Here is a 20,176-nt window from a genome sequence, read left to right on the forward strand (position 1 = left end):
TGGTCATCGCCGGACGCACACTGGGGTCAGCCCTCATTCACACCCAGTCACTACGCTCCCTGTGCTTTCTGTCAGCTCACGCCAGGCCTCCCCTGCACCCAGGAAGCACCTGCAGCTCCAGCATGAGGCGGCAGCCCTGGCTTGGAACGTGGCTGCCACTTTCCCTCCCCACACAGCGCTGAGTCCAGAGGGACCTGAGCAGCCATTATCCATCCTGGAAAGAAACCCCAGTTTAATTTAAAGTAAGACCAGAAGCTGTGGTTGGAAACATCCCGAGTGGGGCAGGGACACACTTCTCTGCTGTCCCCAAAGGCGGTGAAGGGAAGCACAGCTGGGCCAGGACCAGGTGTGGACACCGGGGCTTTGTGTCCTGGAGCACCCCCTGTTGCCTGGGACAGCGGCTCACTGAGGGGTCTGGGGGGTGGAGGCAGTGAAGAGCGACAGCCAGGAGCTCAGGCAGGGGCAGAGAGCAGGGGCAGCTGATGGGCTTGGACAGGAAGGCAGCCTGGACAAGCACCAGAGGGCTCCCTGAGGCTCCTCTCTCAGCCTGGACCTCCAGTTGGACCTCCAGTTGGACCTCCAGTTGGACCTCCACTTGCAGTTCATCCTGTGGGCTCTACAGCCAGAGTCTGGCACAGAGCCAACTTGGACCCTCATAGAAGCCACAGCCCCTGTGGCCTCCCTGTATCCTCCCAGTTGCTCAGAGTGACCCTCCACCTCTCCTCATCCTCAGCCCCTCCTGCTACTTCTCAGGGCCCGCCCCACCCACTCCACCCCACCACCAGGGAGGTGCAGCCCAAGAGGGCAGGAACCATCTGTGTGATCACGGCTGTGTCCTCAGCAACCTGAACAGGGCTGGAGGCGGCAGGTGCCCTCAGCCAAGTCCTTCCAAGTGATCAAGCAAAGCCAGGACCAGAGAGTGAGGCAGGGGCAGCCAGAGGGAGTCTGCAGCTCATCCACTCTTGGCCTCCCCTCCATACCTTCCCTATCTCTGACTTTTTTGGGGGGCGGGGGGGTCCTGGGGATTGAACCCAGGGGCACTTAATCAATGAGCCACATCCCCAGGCCATTTTTATACTTTACTTAGAGACAGGGGCCTTGCTTTTGCTGAGGCTGGCTTTGAACTTGTGATCCTCCTGCCTCAACCTCCCAAGCTACTGGGATTGCAGGTGTGGCCACCACGCCCAGCTACCCTTTGTTTTGTTTCCTACCACCTTCCCGATCTCTTCAGCTTCACACCTGGGCTGAGCCTTTGCTTCCAAACCCAACATGAACAGAGACCAGGCACAGTCCCGAGGACTCACAGGCCAATCCGAGGAGCCCACATGCCTCACCAGATTCTCAGTCCAATGGACAGGCCTGCACTGTCCAGAACCTCGAACCCATCTTCCCTCGCTGGGTCCTTCTGTCTCCTTCAGCCGTGGGTCCATCTGGTGACACCTGGCCGGTACTCCCTTGGAGGCTGCCTTGTCCCGCCTCTCTGAGCCTTTGGCCGTGAAGCTCCCTCAGGTCAAGTGCTGCCATAGCCCCAGACCCAGCGTCCGGCTCCCAGCATACTCATCCCACAAACGCCAGCTACGGCATCGTACTGCACCCCTCCCACCAAGCCACCTCCAGGGGACACAGACTGTGTCCAGGTGCTGCGCTGGTCTCTACCAGCTCCCTGCCAATCGCAGACATAAGCTCTGGGCTGCTGGGAAGTGGTGGGCAGCTCCCGTGTCCCTGGGGATCTCACCAGGCAGTGGTGGGCAGATGGCAGATCCCCCCTCCCTGGGGATCCCACCCGCCTCTCCTGCATTCCCCACACGCACCTCAGCCAGGCCTCTACCCAGAGAGCAGGGTAACTTGTCCCCTGGTGCCCTCAAGTTCTGGCCCAAGTCGCCTCAGACTGAGGAGTTCCCTACTGCCCTGCACAAAGCCCCCCACTCCTCACAGTGCCTGTGACTACTCGTCTTCCTCACACCCCAGCCCAGGAAGCACTGTGCCCCAGCCTGGGGATATGGCCATGTGCACACAGCGGAAGGGGCAGGACATACAGAGCCACCAGCAGCACAGGGGCACTGGGTGGAGAGGGCTGAGAGGAACGGGCAGGCGGCAGCCACACCTGGAGGAGGGCCCACGGGCAGGGCCCTGCTCACCCCACTTCCCGCACCTGGATGCCCGGGTGATTAAGGGATGAACATGTGGGAAGTGTGGGGCAGGAGCAGCTGCAGAGGCCAGAGAAGCCAGCAGAGGGACAGGTGGACAGAAGAGGGAGAGTGCTCCCTCCCACCTGCACAAGGAGCCACATGGGGCTCAGGCTGGAACCCCACCCATCAGGGCCCCTCCTGGCCCCTCCCCAGCCTCTCCAAGCAGCACAGAGCATTCCTGGAAGAGCCAGTGGGCAGGGGAGCCCATCCCCAGGCAAAGGCTCCCTTGGGCCCCGTTGGCAGTAGGACAGACCAGGAGCAGAAGTCCTTCCGACAGCAAGGAGGGACCATGCCAGGGGCCCAGCCACTTATCCCCACCTATCCAAGGGACAGCAGTCTGTGGTCACCCATGGGTTGACCAACTGGGAACAGGGCTCAGGCCTGAGGCTCCCCCAGGCATGGCCCACCATGCCCAGGCCCAGGGCCTCACAGAGGCACCCCTGTGATCTGCAAGAGACCCTGTAACCCAGGAGGTGGGACCCAGTCCAGACCCCATCCGCCTCCTTAGCCCTGAGCACCAGAGCAGATAATAAGTCTGGAAGAGGTGAGCAGGACGTTGGTGGGCACCCAGCCTCAGGGACAGGCACCCGGGCCAGGGCAGGTGTGAGTCTCCTCAGGCACCTCCAGGTCCCCTACACCAGCCTCAGAAGCAGAGGGACCCCGGCAGCCAGTCTCACCTCATGGGGCTTCACCAGGCAACAGGCCTCTGAGCACTAATTAAACAAACATTAATTAAAACAACAGAGTGACGAGAAAGGCCTCCCTCCCCCGGCCTGTGCCACCACTGCCCAGGGGACCTCTGATCAGCAGGGCTAGGCACAGGGTTCTTCCCCAGACCCCCACCACGCAGACACAGCAGAGCGGCCTCCCACGTGGCTCTGGGCCTGCACATGAGCCCCAGGGACAGAGATCACTCCCGCCTGGGGTTCCCTGCAACCCTGCACCACCTGAGGGATGACAGTAGAAAGAGAAAGAGCCTAAAGCCAGGTGCAGACAGAGAGCAAGGTCCTAGGATTCTGGGAGTGGGAGGCTGAGAGAGGGACAGGAGCAGGCAGTGGGCAGAGGTTGCAGGAGGGGCCCGGGGACAGTTAGGACAGCGGGTCTCGGCCCCTCTCACCTGAGCTCCCTCAAAGGTGAGCTGGCCTCGTCTTCCCCAGTGCCCAGCACTGGGCCACGCTCCCAACCTCCAGGCCTGGCCTAGAATCCAGGGCTGGCAGCAAGACACAGGGGCCCTGGTTGCGTGGCAGCCCACTCCCGACAGGAAACCTATTCAGCTTTAACACTGGCAATTCAGCAAATGCTCATGGTCCCCACTGGGGCCCAAGCCAGGCTCAGGGGACACTCTGAAAAACAAGATGCCCTTGTCCTCAGAGGCTTCCATCTGGAGCAAGAGAGACGTAAACACCCGTGGTGACTCCTGGGCACCCAGAGGAGAGGCCCGAGCATGGGGAGCTCTGGTCCTCCAAGGGGCGCCTCTCTGACCGCCTCCCTGATGTCACTGGTGGACCCTAGTTCTCTATGGGGCCACCGAGGGCTTCCTGTAAATTCCTTGCCAATGCCACCAGCCTGGGGCAGGGAGCAGCCCTGCTAATGTGTAAAGGTGCCCACGTGGGAAGGGCACAGGAGCAGATCAACACCAACACCCCAGGCACGACAGAAGCTCTGGGGCCACCCCAACATCAGCGGCCCCAGCACTGGGGTGCTCAAGAGCCCATGGGCCATGCAGACCCCCTTTCTTCCCCATGCTCAGGAGGCCCTGTGGAGGCTGCAGCCCCAGACCCAGGCTGCCCAGGGCTGCCCCTCCCTCTGTGGCCATCAGGTCCAACCCCTCCCGCACCTCCCCACACGTACCAGGCAACAGAGACAGTCAGCGGGCAGGGACAGAGCTCTGCCACCCACCTCTCCTTGGAAAGGACCTCCCTGCTCCCCAGCTGGGTTCTGCACCCCCGGGCTGCTGAGGCCAGGAAGAAGAGCCTGTGTGACCAGGGCACAGCAGCAAGCTCTGCAGAGCAGCTTCCCGTGGCCCTCACTCCCTCCCCACAGCCCTGTGCCCCAGTCCCTCAGCCTAAGGCGCCAACCAGACAGATGGAATCGCTGAGGCCCGGGGTCTCAGGGACGTGGAGCAAGGCAGCCCCTGGGCTCCTGGGCTCCTGGGTTGCTGGGGGGACTGCACACTGGCCACTGTGAGGAGGGGCTGAGGAGGAACCTTGGGTGGGGCCCTGAGTGCCTTCCCAGGTGGCCGCTGACACACGGCCTCGCAGGAGTGGCAGCAAAGAGCTCCGGATCCAGGCGGCTTCCAGGACAGGAAGCAGCGTGAGTGCCAAGTGCCCCTCAGATCACAGGCATAAAGCCCTCCCCTCCCAGACCCTCTCCCTAGCAGACCCAGACCACAGGAAGCAGGCACCTTCCTGGCCACACTGGCCATGATACCCAGCGGCCGCCTCGCCTGTGGGCTCTAAGCAAGCTTCTTCTGAGCCAAGAGCACACACAGACAGCTCCAGGGAAAGCCAGGGCCTCTGTGCCCCCTACCTTGGGCACAGCACAGGCACAGTGTGGACCCAGCACCGCATCGATGCCCACATATGGCACACAGGCCACCTACCCTGTGAGGACCACCACGAAGTCCATGACGTTCCAGCCATTCCGCAAGTAGGAGCCCTTGTGGAAAGCGAAGCCGAGTGCAATGATCTTGATTCCCGCCTCAAAGCAGAAGATGCCGATGAAATAGGGTTCCGTGTCATCCTGAGGAGAAGCACAGGGCACTGGCTGGGCTACCTCTGCCCACCCTGCAGTGGCTGGGTCAGTAGGCCCTGTCTGATGGCCACACCCACCGTCCCAAGTCTGACCCTCCTGAGCTGCCCGACACCCCAGACTCCTCCAGCCTGCCATGTCCACCACTAGCCTGCGTGTGCTCATCTGTTCATGCCCCCTGAAGGGATGTGCCACTGTTGATGGACAATGTCCAGCATCTCAGCTTCTGTTCCAGCTCAGGGCACCCAGGGCCTGCCCCACTTGAACCAGTGGGGAAGGTGAAGAAGACCGTGGGCAGTCTGCAGTAGAAGTCGGTCTCTGCTCACTGTGGACACCTCCCAGTGCCTTCCTGTCATCTCTGTTCTAAGGAGACAGGCATGGAGATCCAGAAGCTGGGCAGGGCCCCAGCAGCCATCTCGGCTGGCCACAGGGCAGTTGTCTGAATAAAGCTCAGCCTCAGAACTCAGTCCAGGACCTACTTACGCCTTCAACACACACCTGCAAATCCCAGTGGGCAGCAAAAGAAACAGCAAACTGGCAGCCCTGGCCACTTGAGCAGTGGCATCCATGAGGATCCCCAGGGCAATGCCTTGGTCAGGGCCAGGGGCCTGAGACCAAGACACAGCTGGACCCCCAGGGAGCCTCCCAGAGGTGTGGTGTTGAGGGAACAAGTTTCCAAGGCCAGATTTTGAGGAAGGGCACTCCAGTTGAAGGGAACAGTGCGACCAAAAGGAAAGCATTTGAGAGATCCTAGAAAGAGCCCTGTCCTCCACCCCAGGCTGCATCCAGTGGGGGCAGGCCCTTGTGGTGACCAGCAAGTAGTGTGGAGCGTGGGGAGAAGAATGCCATGTGAGGATGCAACGTGGCAAGTGACAGGTGCTTCACACACCTGGGTTTAGGGGCAATGAACCCTGGGGAGCTGGGCCAGGGGAGCTGGACCAGGGGAGCTGCACCTGGGGAGCTGGACGGGGGTAGGGGGCTGGCTGGGGAGCTGGACCTGGAGAGCTGGACATGGAGTGTTAATAGGATTCATGTCTGCACTTGGCAGCAGCCTGAAGCAGATGAAGGGGAACTAAGGAGCAGAGCCACGGACATCCTTCTCCTGACAGTGGAAGCCACAGGAGGAACTTCCCTCCAGAGAACTGCTCTGTCCTACATGACAGGGGCCAGAGCAGCATGCTGGACACTGGCTGAAAGAAGCTGCCAAGCGAGGTGGGACTGCCAGCCCCCACAGCCTGCACCTTTCTCCCAGAAGCCTGGCCCCCAAGGGCTCGTCCCCAGGTGATATGCCACCACCTTCAGCCAGGACCTCCCTCTTGCCTGCAGCTGAGCTCACAGCAGGGCCAGGGGAAGCTGCCAACACACTAGGGGCCACCATGGCCCAGTGCTCCTGCCCTGCAAAACTGATGCTGACTCATGACAGGGACGAGGCCCCTGGTGGGGTGTGCACCCTTTTGTGACCTCAAGCCTTCTACTGTGGTTAGTTTGAAAGGTCCTCTTTCCCAAGAGGTGGATCTGCTCAAACGGAACAGCTGGGCCCAGAAGGACACATCTTCACAGAAGGCTTACGAACAGAAAAGAGAAGTACACGCCAGGCTCCAGGACCAGAGTCCCAGCTGCCCCAGAGCCCTTCCTCTCAGCTCCTCCCAGCCTGGCCCCAGACCACCACCTGGGTGTGCAGGCAACCATGGGTGTGGGTGGTGCTGGGCTTCAAGGAGGTCCAGCCAAAGACAGCTCAGGAAGCTGACGGGTGGGTGGGAAGCAGAGCCCCAGATGAAGGCCCCACCAGAGCCTGGCTGGCAGACCACAGAGAAGCCCACCCTACCCATCCAGCCCCACCTGCTGCCCGGGCAGCAGTTCAGCCTCCAGATCCAACTCTCCACAGTCTAGCTGCTGTCTGTCCTCAGAGCCCTTGAGGGCTGAACCTGCATGTAGGACTTGGGTCAGCAAAGAGCTTCTCAGGCCTCCAGGTGGGACACATTCTTCTGATTCTCCCAAAAGATAGCCCCCCCCCCAGAAGTACACCCCCCTACCCGCCCCCACGAAGCCAAACTGCTGCACCTGTGAGGCCCAAGTCCACACAGTTGGATGCCAGGTTGGGCCACCCCACTGGCCTCCCTGCACAAACCCCAGTCTGACCTCCGGCTTGAGTCTCTCTGGCCCTACTTACCAGACTTCATGGACAGAGGACTGTGCCTGTACCCTGGCATTTGAGCCTGTACCTCCAGCTTCCTCTCCCTTTCACCCTCTGCTCTGTCCTCTGGAGCACAGCTCACCACCAGCAGGAGCTGGAGGTCCAGAGGAAGCAAGAGAGCCTATCAGCCCCACACCCAGGTACCCCCAGGGACCATGACAGCCTCACAGCATGGCTGATCGACAACCCCACCCAACTCACGTGGCCTTCTGTTACCCTCCAGATAGCTCCTCAGCTCCCAGAGTCCACCCGATTCATCTCCCCTTCCACACGACAAGGCCAGCAGTGGCCAGGCGGTCAACCAGAACTCACACCAGGCCCCATACAAAGCACCTACTGGGCCACATGTCACATCTTCACTGAGTAGGGGTCAGGAAAGTGGCAGCCAGGGTGGAGGGAAGACAGAGCAGAGGCTGTCCCCTGGGGGACCTCACGCCCAAGGCCCACTCTCCTGGCCCTTCCACTTGCCTTTTCCTCTCCGCACTCTGAGGCACAGCAGCCTCTCAGCCCACACCCAGCCCACACTGAGCCCAGACAAAGGAGCCGGAGCAGCAGAGAAGAGCCAGGGGATGAGACTGTGCCCTCATCTGTGAAGTGATGCTCACCCTGAAACACCACCCTCTCTGACCCAGCTCTCCAGAGTCCACCAGGCTGGCCTTCAACAGCTGGCTCCTGTCCTGCCCAACATGCTGCAGAGGTCCTGCCCTGGCTCCTGGTTCTCTCAGGCTCTGTGGTTCAGTGCAGACACCACAGAGGTCTGGAGGACTCCTGACAGGAAGCTAGTGGTAAAAACTACTTGGAGCGTTTGGGAAGGAGGGCTTCCCTAGGAGGAGCAGATCCTGCAGGGAAAGGGTTCTAAACAGGTCACAGAAGATAACTGAAGGAGGGCCCCAACCCCCATGCTCCGGGTAGCACCAAAGGAGTCCCATCAGGACTGCAGGGAAGGTGGGCAGCTGACCCATCCTCACCAGGGAACGCATACAACCTGAAACTCCCCTCTGGGTTATACACACCTTCCGTCACCCCAGGGTTAGAACTTAGATTCTCAGATGAAAGCCCAGAGCAGTGTGCCTGGTGGCCCATCCGGGGTCTGGTGGCTCCAGGAACAGGGCAGATAAGTAACTGGCTAATGGGACTGAGCTGGGCACGCCAGCTTCCTGATCCTACAGGGAAGGGTCAGCTGCCCAGATTCTCTCCTGTCCCTTAATTGAAGTCGGGCGGGGGTGGGGGGTGGGGGGCGGGGTGCTGTCCCAGCTCAGGCACAGATTCTAAAGGAAGCGAATCAGACAAGTTGCTGCCACCCCACCATCCCGTCCCGGGTCCCAACGCCAGCACTCACCAGGCGCTCCGACATGGGCGTCTTGTCGCCGTCAGGAAGGTGCTGCTCCAGGGCCAGCACGATGCAGTTGGCGATGATGGTGGCCAGGATCATGTACTCAAAGGGAGTGTGTGGGTTAAGGACTGGCCAGGAGGCGCCACAGCGGCGGAGGCCGGAGCCGCGCAGTGCAGCAGCCTCGCCAGGCGTCTCCCGAGGGCCGAGGACGGCGGGTCCTGAGCCCACCCCTCCCGCGGACGAGGGCTGGTCTTCCTGGCTCTCCACCCCTAGCCCTGGGGGCCGCCGAAAGGCGGGGCCTCCGCAGTGGCGGCCGCCAGCCCTCCGCACGTCCGGCGGTCGTCAGCACCGCGGACAGCGCCTCCGCCCCGGCTCCGCCCGACCGGCTCCGCGAGGCAGGGGGCTGTGCGTCCCCAGAGCGGCAGTCCCGGACCCCGCGCAGGCGCACACTCCCACCCAAGGACACGCAGCCACAAGTACCTCCACAGGCACGTGAACACACATGTACCGAGCATCTCGAACGCACGCACGCGCAGCGCGGGGTTCGTGCTATGCCCGCACTCACACGCAGGCACCTGCAGCCAGCACGCGCACGGGCCCGCAACCCACGGCGCTCACACCTACACAGACACGGATTCGCCCTCGGGTGCCCTCCGCGCGGGCCGCCAGCTCTGCACCCCGACCAGCTCCCCAAGACCAACGAAGGGATGAGCCTTGGGGCAGAGGGGCTCCGCCCAGCACCCGCCGGGGCCAGGCCGGCCGCCGCCTTCACGACCACGCACGCACAGACACACACAGACGCGCGCGCACGACCACACGCACACGCGCGCAGAGACCTGCCCCGGAGGCCCCGCCCCGCCCCCTCCTCGCCGGGCCGCGGCGTCTTCGCTGCGCCTCTCCCGGGTCGCACCCTCCACCTGGCCCGGGGAAAGATGGCCACTGGGCGCCGCCGCGACCGGCCCCAGTCCCAGCCTCCCGCCCAGGTCGCCCCTCCCAGACCTGGCGGGCGCGGACCACAGACACCGCGCCCGGTCCCTGCCCTCGCGACCTCGGCAGTCTCCCCCTGCCCCACCCGACCCGGTCCCTGGCAGGATATGGCCACTCGGTGATGCGCTTGGCGTATTTGCGGACGACGTTGTCCTCGCTGAAGACGAAGAGCGAGCGATTGACGGTGAAGCAGTTCTGCTTGACCGGGATGGGATTGTACAGCGCCATGGTCCGTGCGCGCTGCGCGATGGACTGCTTGTACAGGACCCGCTGGCCCGGCTGCAGCCCTCCGGGGCCCGGGCCACCAGCCCCGCCGGCCCCGCCGCCCCGCGCCCTCTCCCCGCTGCCGGCGCCCCCATAGCGGCCGCCCAGCTCGTCCCCGAAGCGGACCATGGCTCTGGGGCGCAGCGCGCATCCCCGGCCCGGTGGCCCCAGCAGGGAGGACGCGGGGCGCACCAGGCGCTCAGAGCAGAGCAGTCACCAAGCTGCCAGGACAGAACCGGACCTCGCCCGGCCCGGCCGCCGCACCCGACTCCGCGGCCCCGCGCCACGCCCTATAAGGGGCCGGTCACGCGGCGGTGCCCGGCCAATCCGAGACGGCCCCGCCCCCGGGCCCTCGGGCCCCGCCCCCGCCTGGTCGCCCCCACCCAGTCCCCGCCGCGCTCCCGGGCCGCCGGCCCTCGAGGCTACTCCTAGTCTGGTGCTCCGGGTGCGCCTGGGCTCCTGTCGCCGGGTGAGTGTGCGCTCTCCACGCGCCCCGCTCCGCGCACGGTCTGAGAGACACCCAGAAGCAAAGTGGGTGCGCCGGAGTCTTCGGCAGCCGCACTTGGCGCCGAACCTTCGGTCCCCAGAGTCCACACTGCCTGCGCGAACGCCAGGCTACTCGCACTCCTCCCAGACGGACCCGCGTTCCCCGGAGGCGTCAGCAGTGTTGAGATGCTCCAGTCCGAAGAGAGAGGCCAGGCCCCGGGTTCCCCAATAGGTCCGCACCTCACTGCTCCCTGGAGGCCGCACGGTCAGCTCCCCTGGCCCTCTCTGCAGACCACCCGCGGCTTCCCAGAGGCCTGGTCTCCCAGGCGATTCTTGCCGTCCTTCTGGTTCTTCGACATTCTTGCTAGCCCCAAGTTTTCAGGAGAAAACCCTGTCGGGGCCCCAGCCGTTGTTCATACACCAGACCTTGAAGCGTCTACTAGATCTCAATTTTGAGATTCTGCCGTTGATGCAATAAGAACAGAATAATGGTGCCGTCGCACCAACTGGTGCACCGTCCCTCCTCCCCGTCCCCGTCCCTTTTATAAGCACCCACGTGTCAGGCACTGGCTACTTCGTGGAGGTGGCGTCTTCATACCAAGGATAGCAGATATCTACACCGATATTTACATTTTCCCAAATCACTCTTGGAGGGTGGTAGAGGAGGAAGCAGACAAGGATCCTCATCACTCTTGCCAGGACAAACATCCTAGAAACAAAGCTTGCCAGCCTCCTGGAGGAGGCCTTTCTGCCCCGGGGTAGGGGAAGACTTTTTCCAGGGAAGGAGGGATCCTGGAGCACACCTGAAGCTGCAGAGGTGAGGCACACAGAGCCAGTGGGAGCCTGAACTGCAGCAGATTGGTTGTGGATCTACAGAGCTATTGGCTTTGTAGAGGAGTTGGGAGGAACCCTTGGCCCCCGGTCCCTGTACCCTTCACCCAGGCTGCAACCCAGTTCCAGCTAGGAGCAGCCTGCTCAGTACAATTCTGACCTCACTGATCAAATGTCAGTTTCAGGAACACTCTTTCCATCTCCCTCCCTCTCCTGACCACCACACACCACGTTCTGTCTTCCTGCTTGTTGCGCCAGCCCAAGGAGCTGCCACAGCACAAAGCATCACCCATCGGCATCACCATCTCAAACAGAAAGGGCCAGTGTGAAAATTATATCCACTTTTTAAAAATCAACTTACGACATCCTTTTATAATGAAGGAAAGGTTTTTTCATAAGGCTTAAACTTTTATTAGGCAGATGGGACAGCTGTCATCCCCTGAGTGGGCATGAGGCTGCCCCAAAGTCATGGCTTTCTTCTCTGAGAAGCAGGAGGGACAGCTGCCCATTGGCCCCTTGCAGAGCAGAGAGGCCAGCTGGGGGTCTTGCCTGCTGCCAACAGAGTGGTGGTGGGGTTTGGTTACGGGGCCATGGCTGTGAGTCCTTGACTGCACTCCAGAGCCCACTGAATCATGGATGTAGAGGTCAAGTGTGGAGCAGGAAATGGGGAGCACGGGTTCATGCAGTGAGGAGGCACTGGGTACAGTGAGGAAGCAGACAAGTGGGAGGAGACATCTTGCCAGAGAGGAAGCACACATAGCAGGTATAGACACCTGGGCAGTGAGGAAGTGCACACCGGTGTGTGGACAGCTCATCTGATAAGCTCTTCTGCAAAGAGAGGCAGAGATGGAGGCGATAACTAGGGAGAGGCCTGGTATTTCAGAGCCAGTGGCTCTTCAGACAGGACCTGCGTGTTGGTGCTCATGGCTGGGCAGAAGGAAGGCGCAGGGCTGGATGTTGAGGCTCACACGGGTGTCGAGTGGATGAACTGACCAAGCAGCCTGTACGTATGGACAGTCTTCTTCTTCCTCCTGGACCCTCCAGCTCCCTTGATGATCCACCTACTCTTGACATCAGTGTGCCCTGCTCCATCCTGTCAGTTTCACCCTCGCCTCTGTCCTACTCATCTGGCAAAATGCACACCGTGAACCTCTAGGGACACACCTACCAGGCTCCAGCTGCTGCCAGTCACACAGTGGGCAGACTCGCATATCCATGTCCCCCAAGAGGACCCTGGGTCCCTGAGTTAGCGCTGCCCTTATGCTAGGTGAGGGCGGCTGTGACCACATCCACCGTCCTCCAGTCTCTCCACCATCACACCAAAAGCCAGCCTCTCTCTGGTTGCTCCTGAGATGTCCCCACATTGTCCCCCTCTAGACTCCACCTCTGGCACTGGGTGTTGGGTGCTCATGGGAATGGAGAGGGAAATCCTCAAGTTTTTCTGTTTATAACTGACATCTACTCTAAAGCTAATGCAGGGTGTGAATGGCTCTAGAGATGGAGCCACTGTGCCCCTATCCCTGTCTCCTCATTGTCCAGACAACATGCAGTGCTCACCAGTTCTGCAGCGCTACTGCTGTGCTCCGCTCAACCCTGTGCAACGTGTGCACGGATTGACGTGCTTCTGAGTTCTGCATCCAGCAGCAGTGCCTGGTGCCAGGGGGCTGCCCCACACTGCGCCACTGGGAATGGAGTGACCACGTGTGGCCTCCATGTCTGCTGTGGGCCAGGGTGTCCTCCCATTCCACTGGGATGGAGATCTGTGCTGCTCCCTGCTTCCCTCTCTGTCAAGTTCTGTGGACTGCGACCTGGCTGTCCTGGCACGAGGCAGGCACCCGTGGGCGCAACAGCAGGAGGCTTGCTGGCCATGGGTGGCACCCCAAGCTCCAAGCTGCAGGGCGCTGCTAGCGCCATGGCACAGGCAGATCTGTGCACCTCACACCCTCCCGACACTCAGGTGGTGCCAGCCCGGGTCGCAGTCAGTCTGGTAGGCATGTCGAGGATCACACTTCAGTTGAGTCTGCAGCTCACTGATCACTGACGCAGTGGAGAGTCCTGCACTCGTTGCTCATGGTGTTTCCCTGCCACAGCATCTTCGCAGGGGACCTTGCCAGCTGAGTGCCAGTGCTCTCCAGGACGCACAGGGTCAGAATTCCCTCGAGGAGTCTCTGGCTTATTTGGTGGTTGGGTGGTTTGTGCCAGCTCTCCCTCTCTTCTGCCGGGGAGTTGGGCATGTTCTCCTCGACTTTCTTCAAGTCCGTGTGGTTTTGCTTTTCCTCCTAAGCCACTCAAAACTGGTTCTTCTGTGTGACGTGGGCAGGCGTCCACCTCCTTCCTGAATGCTCAACCCTCCCTGCAGGGCTCTGGGCGGCCCTGGAGTCTGGGCTGTGTGGGGAAGTGCGTGGAAGGGCACTCCCGCCCCTCCCTCCTGTCAGGCTGCATGCCCGGGGCTGCTGACGGGAACAGCACATCCAGAGCAGGTTGGGGCAAATTCACGTCCTGAATACTAAGCTTCCAGGGCACAAGCGATACGAGTGTTCACTGATCAGGGTCATTTTTAGCTTTTATTAAGTTAGTTTTTGTAAAAAAGTTAGTTTTTTTAAAGTTTAATGATATTTTACATTTTTTACAAAGCCCTGCACATTTATATTTACTCTGAAGTGCTTTATCTGTTTCCATACGGTAAAAAAGGATTTCATTTTAAGCTGTTTTCTGAGACAGTTCTTGGCTGATTTCATGTAACATCCTTGCTAAATGTTCTGGTTGCTTCTAAGAATTTGTTGTCAGATCCACGTTTTCTATGTAGCCATGTGGACTGGAGGTTGCTCTTCCTCTCTTACAGTGTGTGGCCCTTTCACTTCTTACCTCCATGCCCCACCCAGGTCCTGTGGCCGCACCCTGCCAGATGTCTCGTCTGTCCTCGTGCCCAGCCTTCACAGCAGTGACTTGTCTGGTCGTGGCTCTCTCCCCCGCCCCGACCCATGGACAGATCCCCCACCTCTCCCTCCGGGTGAGCCAGGGTAGCCATGCCACCATCTGCAGCCACCACTGGGGTCAGGTTCTCGCTCAGTCCCCGTGGGCTCCCAACGCCCAGGCTGCGGCCTCCAGCCAGGCAGCAGTGCTGCCCAGGGCCCGTCCACTCCGGAGCCAGTGCACCCTGAGCCCTGGTGATTCCAGCCAGGAGCTGCTGCTTCGGCTTCTCCCCTGGGGTCAGCACTCCAGTCCATCATTCTGGAAGGGTCTTGGTCTTCAGTCCTTCTCCACAGCTTCTTATGAACGCTGTGTGTGGGTCTGTGTCCACTTTAAATCTTCATTTCACCACATCCCCAGGGCTTGCCATTTTATTAGTCTGTCAAAGGTCAGTGTCTGCCTTTGACAGTCTCCAAGGTGCACTTCTCTCCCCACCACCTGCCCTCTACCCCCACCACCTGTCCTCCCCCCCCACCAACTGCCCTCTACCCCCCACCACCTGCCCTCTACCCCCAACTCCCCACCACCTGTCCTCCACCCCCCACCACCTGCCCTCTACCCCCAACTCCCCACCACCTGTCCTCCACCCCCCACCACCTGCCCTCCGTGCCCACCTGCTACCTGCCCCCACCCCCCACCACCTGCCCTCCGTGCCCACCTGCTGCCTGCCCTCCACACCCACCACCTGCCCTCTACCCCCCAGTTACCTGCCCTCTGTGCCCACCTGCTACCTGCCCCCCCCCCCCACCACCTGCCCTCCGTGCCCACCTGCTACCTGCTCGCTACACCTCCCCTGGTCTCTTTCTCTTGATTACTTCTCAGCCTTTCTTTGTATTTTTAGAGATGCCCACTCAGGATACTAAGTTTTCATAACATGAAAGTGAGCCTCACACCACCCCAGGAAGCACGCGGCTGCGGATGCCCGCAGCCGTGCCCACTGGCAACTCCTGGTGGACTCCTGAGCCACCAGGGGCCAGGCACTGTTCCTCCTCCACTGTCATCGCCTGCGTCGCCCGCCTTCCAGTGTCCTCCAGGCTTCCCTGCTCCTGCCCTGCCTCAACCAACACCCTCACAGTGGCATCCGGTCACCCCACCCCATCGAGCCCTGCGCGTCTGGTCCACCTGGAGGACCTGGACCGTTCAAGTGGCACCAGGCGGGGTCTGGAACTGGTTACAACTCTGAGGCAGGAAGACGCTGTCCTGGCTCTGCAGGTTGCATTAGGGCCAGGTTGGGGTCAGCCTCACAGAGGTGGGGCTTCAGGACAATGGCCAGAGGCACCCCAGGGGCACCGGCCTGTGAAAACAACAGGAAGTGGGGACCAGTCTGCCAGGAGGGGGCTGGCTGAGCACTGTCTGCAGGTGGCCCCAGAGGGCCTCACCCAGCCTATCCCCAGAGTGGAGGCAGCTGGGGCTGCTGGAGGATCCCTGGGTGCAGAGGCAACCTGGGGTTACGCCTCGGTGAGGCGATGATCCAGGAGAAAGGCGGCAGAGTGCCGAGTGGGCACTGGCTGGGTACCAGGAAGGCAGCAGCCTGGGGCTGGACCCCGGGGCTGGCACGGGTGCAGGGCAGTGCCGGTGAGCTCTGGGCACCTCAGGACACACCTCTGATGCTCTGGCAGAGGCCAGGCCTGGGGCAGATCTGCAGGGCTCTGGAGAGCCCTGGAAAGGTGGCGCCAGCTCTCCCTGCAGCAGAAGCAAACTTGCTCTGCAACTGAGAAGAGCTGGGAGGGTGGACAGGTGGGCACATCACCACACAGGTGGGGAGGCCACCACATGTGAGGCCACGGCCATGACCAGGGCCCCCCAGGGCTTGGCCACGGGAGCCTGAAGACACGCATCCACAGGGGCAGGACATGCAGCTGTGGATGGGGCAACACTGGACACAGAAGTGAGGTGCAGGGGCCTGAGTCCCCGCCTCGGTTTCCGGACTTGGAGCCCACTAATGGAGGCGGGGTGGACGGGGAGAGGGCATGTGCCCACTGAGCAGGCTGCTGTCCCAGCTGGTGCCTCCGGCCAGCACTGCTCTGGAGGTAGGGTCAAGATGCCCGCACGCTGGCTGGCAGGGCAGAGGCGCGGACCGAGGCCCTGCTGCCCTGCATGTCCTGGAGCAGGGCTTTGAACACTTCCTGTAGGGATTTCAGGCCTGTCAACGTACAGAGGAGCAAAGTCCTTGAGTTGAGCACACTCAGGGCAGTGGGCCTTCTGTTTGAATGGCCTGGAGATGCTCTGCAGCCCCTCTGTCCTTGAGGCCTGGAGACATTCTCTTACTATGATGACGCCTGGTACTAGTGAGAAGCAAGCAGGCCATGTGAGCTGCACATGTGCAAAGCTAACTGCACTATGTGACCCAGGTAACTTGATATGACCTGGAACAGATAATAAAATAAACTGGACTGGCTTTTCCACGGAAGCCACTTCTTCACCATCCTGTGTGCTTGCCACTTTATTGCTCTCCCCTTAACCCTTATGGCTGGACCCCAGTTAACCTCTCCAACTTCTGACACCAAATGGGAATGAATCAAAACCAGAACCAAAAACATATTCCAAGCAAAACTCTGCGCGTGACTCTCCACGGCTCCCTGCGAGCTGGGCCTGGCCCTCAGCAGCCTGCTTCTCCACCAAGGGGCCCTCATGCCTCACCAGGGTCACCCGCCCCTCCCTGTGCAATGCTCTGTGGGGACCAGCTGGTCTGTGCCACTCGCTCTCTCCCCCGGAGGCCTTTCTCATGTCTGGCGGTCCTACCCTGCTCTGTCTGCCTTGGCCTTGTCCCTGCTCCTCCTGCCTCAGCAACCAGGGTGGTCTCTCCAAGGACAGTGCCGCCCACGCCATCAGCTCAGACCAAGCTGCCTGGAGCTCTGCAGGGCAGGGTCTTCACGCCCTCACAGCGCTCCCACAGCCCAGCCTGGAAGCCACAGTCAGCCAGCCACGCAGTGCTGTGTGGGGCCAGTGCACCACGGGATGCTGACAGTCTCCCACTAGATGACACCAGACCATCTCCCAGGAGAACCCTGCGCAGTCCGTGAGCCTCCAGCACCTCTACTCAGCTCGGGCCCAGGACTCCTGGCGTCTGTGCCTTGTTTCTGGGGGAGGAAGGGAAGTGCCAGGTGGAGGCAGAGTGGCCCAGAAGAACCAGAGCAGCAAGCCAGCACGGCCAGAGACAGGCCTCTTGGGTGCAGAGAGCAGTGCCACCTCCATCCGACCCAGGACATGCAGACATGCAGCTGGAGTCCAGCAGGTGGGCAAGACACCAGCAGGAAGGGCAGTGGGGCTGTGACCTGGAGAGCAGACCCAGAGCGCCCACAGGGCCTCCACCCGGAAGGGAGGCTGCTCGCCTGGACACAGAGCCATGCTGGCTTCTTGTGAAGCAGGAGCAGAAGGGCTCTCACAGTCAACCCAGGTGCCTGAAGCACTGCAATCCCTCCTGCACTGAGCTGGGGTGCCGACGGCTGCCGGCGGGGATGCTCCCAGGGCACAGCCTGGCCGTGATGGAGCCTGGGATGGAGCCAGCAGGGTCATCCAGGGGAAGTCGCAGCGCTTGGGCCCACCCTGGGGTTGGCTGGCAGCTTTACCACTCGGGACTGTAGGACATTCCCCACGAAGACTCTGAGAATCGGGGAGCTGGCAGAGGAGAGCGAAGCTGGGCGCTGTCCCCTCCTGTCACGCTGTGGGTCAGCATTCACAGAACTGAGGGTGGGGCTCAAGCCTTCCCCTGTCCTGTGCTGGATTTAGGGTTGGCCTTTCTTTTTCTTTTTCTTTCTTTCTGTCTTTCTTTTTTTTTCCCCTTTGGGAGTTTTTATAAAACCTCCTGTGAAAAACTCAAGTCATCACCACAAACCAAGGCCTGGCGTAATCTTGCTCCCACAGGCCACAGCACCTGGCCACCCCACTTGCCCCTGGTCCCTGCGTCCTCTGCTGTCCCCTTGGGCTCCTTCTCATGCAGAACCTGGAACTCTATGTTTGGGTTTGTTTTTCTTGCATAATCCAAGGAACCTCGCATCAAGCCTAATGTCCTGTCACCTCCAAAATGGGTGCTGAACCCAAAACGAGGGTGGCCTCTGGGTGGTCTTGCACATTTTGCCTGTTTTTTCCTGGGTTTCTGGCTCAGGTGCTGTTGAATTCCCAGGGTAAAGGGCATCAGTGACTACTTGTCCCCTCTGAAGTAGTGGGCTGGTCGTGAACTTCCGACCAGGAGGCTACCGTGTCGTTCACAGTGGTGGCAGAGCCTGGGAAGCCAGGGAGAAGACCTTTCCTGTTCAGAACAGGCCACAAAGGCCTAGGCTGCGGCCTTAGGGCACAACCCAACAGGACAGCACAACAGACAGGGCGTCGCGTCAGGGTGAGAGCCGAGAGCTGGGGCAAGGGGAGCGTACCCAACAGACAGCGCTGGAAGCCGCACTTGGCAAATTCCAATTTGAGATAAAACACAGTTATGATCTTTCATTTTGCTTCTAGACACCACATAGTAACTGGTAGTAGATACTAGATGAAAAGTCTCCATAAGCCATAAAATAAGGTACACGTGCACCAAGCTGCTTTCAGACATCAACAACAGGCAGAGCAAGGCATCCATCCCTGGAAGAAGACAGACAGACCATGCTTCGTCCCCTCGCCTGCCTGGCTCTCCAGCTGGGGACAATCTTCTAGCCAGCCTGAGGAGGAGGAAACAGAGCAGAGTCCAATTTTCTGTCGAGATTACAAGACCAGTCAGAGTCCAGCGAAGCAGAGCTGGTTGGAATTTGAGGGGTCAATTACCAAAGAGAAGGAATTCCAGAAATCTGCAGCAGTCTTCACAGAAGCCCAGTCGGGCTGAGCCTGAGGCATGGGTGTCTGCAGAGTCCATGCACCTAGTAGCTGCGTCCCCACCACCCAACACCCAACTGAGAGTCCCAGACATGCGAAGGAGTAGGAAGCTTGATGCAGTGCAGAGAGGTCAGAAACAACGAGATACGGCAGACGACAGAAGTAGACACAAAGAGTAAGAAACGCTAGTATAAACATGTTTGGAGCTACAGGAAAAGGAGAACATAGGAGATAACAGTGGATCTCAAAAGAGGAGTTGAAGCTATAAAGAAAACCAAATGGAATGTCTGTCTAGAGTTGAAAATTATTTCTAAAATGAAAATTTTTCTGGCTGAGTTTAATAGATGTGGCACTGCAGACACCCACTGACTTCTCCTCAGAAGCAAGGCAACCCAGAAGGCGATGGAACCCCACCTCCAAGTGCAGTGAGCGGGGAGTGAGCTCCCACCCAAGTAACCCAGCAAGGAAGGTGCGGCAAATGTGCTCTGAACAAACAGGAGGATTGGGAAGCCCCAGCACACTCGGACCACAAGCTCAGTGAAACCCCAGCAGCTCAAACGAGCTAAAACTGAAAATGTGGGAGGCAGCAAAGCCAATGGTAAAAAATCAGAGCATAAACCAATAAGGCTGGAAGAGAAAAACCAACAAACCCAAAGGCTGGTTTGCAACAACTCTGGGTCTCTAGTCTCATTCAAAGAAAGAGGCAAAGGCAAACCCCTGATTTATGACACGAGGCCAATAGGACCCTGACACCCAAACCAATGGGTCATTACAAGAAATAAGCTACAGCTGGCACAGTGGCAGGTGGTGGCCACACCTGTGATCTCAGCAGCTCAGGAGGCTAAGCCTGGAGCATCCCAAGTTTGAGGCCAGCCTCAGTAACATAGTGAGACCCTGTCTCAAAATAAAAAATTTAAAAAGTGCTGGGGATGTAGCTCAGTGGGAGAGCACCCCTGGGTTCAATCCTCAGTCCCCCCCCAAAAAAAAAGAAACTATGGACCAAGAGCTCTAATGAACACAGATACAAAAATCCTCAAAAAATTCAACCCAATAGCATATTAAAAACATGCACCATGAGATAACCCAGCTGCTGAGTCTCAGTGGGCCCTTCAGGGGCGGCTCCTGGTCAGTCACTGCCCCTGAAGACCCTCCCGGGGCTTGAGGCACAGAGGCGGAGGGCAGTGGGGGCCTAGGCCAACTTGTGTCTTAGCTTTTAGAGAAAAAAAAAAATTTTTGGTACCACAGATTGAACTCAGGAGCACTTAACCACTAAGCCACATCCACAGCCCTCTTCTGTATTTCATTTAAAGACAGGGTCTTAGTGAGTGGCTTAGTGCCTCAGCAACCTAGCAAGGCGCTAAATTGGCTTTG

General features: G+C 59.9%; 1 protein-coding gene across 1 annotated transcript in view; it reads right to left on the bottom strand.

Moving 5' to 3' along the window:
* The window catches only part of Cacna1b (calcium voltage-gated channel subunit alpha1 B), a gene marked incomplete at its 3' end in the record, with an annotated part of 192,520 nt that extends 182,570 nt beyond the window's left edge, over positions 1–9,950 (bottom strand). The window contains exons 1-3 of the mRNA XM_047525413.1: positions 9,564–9,950; positions 8,474–8,579; positions 4,792–4,931 (exon numbers count right to left, since the gene is read on the bottom strand). Coding sequence (XP_047381369.1) covers positions 4,792–4,931; positions 8,474–8,579; positions 9,564–9,847 — 530 coding nt within the window. The remainder of the gene's footprint in view (positions 1–4,791; positions 4,932–8,473; positions 8,580–9,563) is intronic.
* Positions 9,951–20,176: the final 10,226 nt, after the last annotated feature.

This window comes from Sciurus carolinensis, chromosome 14, assembly GCF_902686445.1.
Source record: "Sciurus carolinensis chromosome 14, mSciCar1.2, whole genome shotgun sequence".
NCBI classification, from domain to species: domain Eukaryota; kingdom Metazoa; phylum Chordata; class Mammalia; order Rodentia; family Sciuridae; genus Sciurus; species Sciurus carolinensis.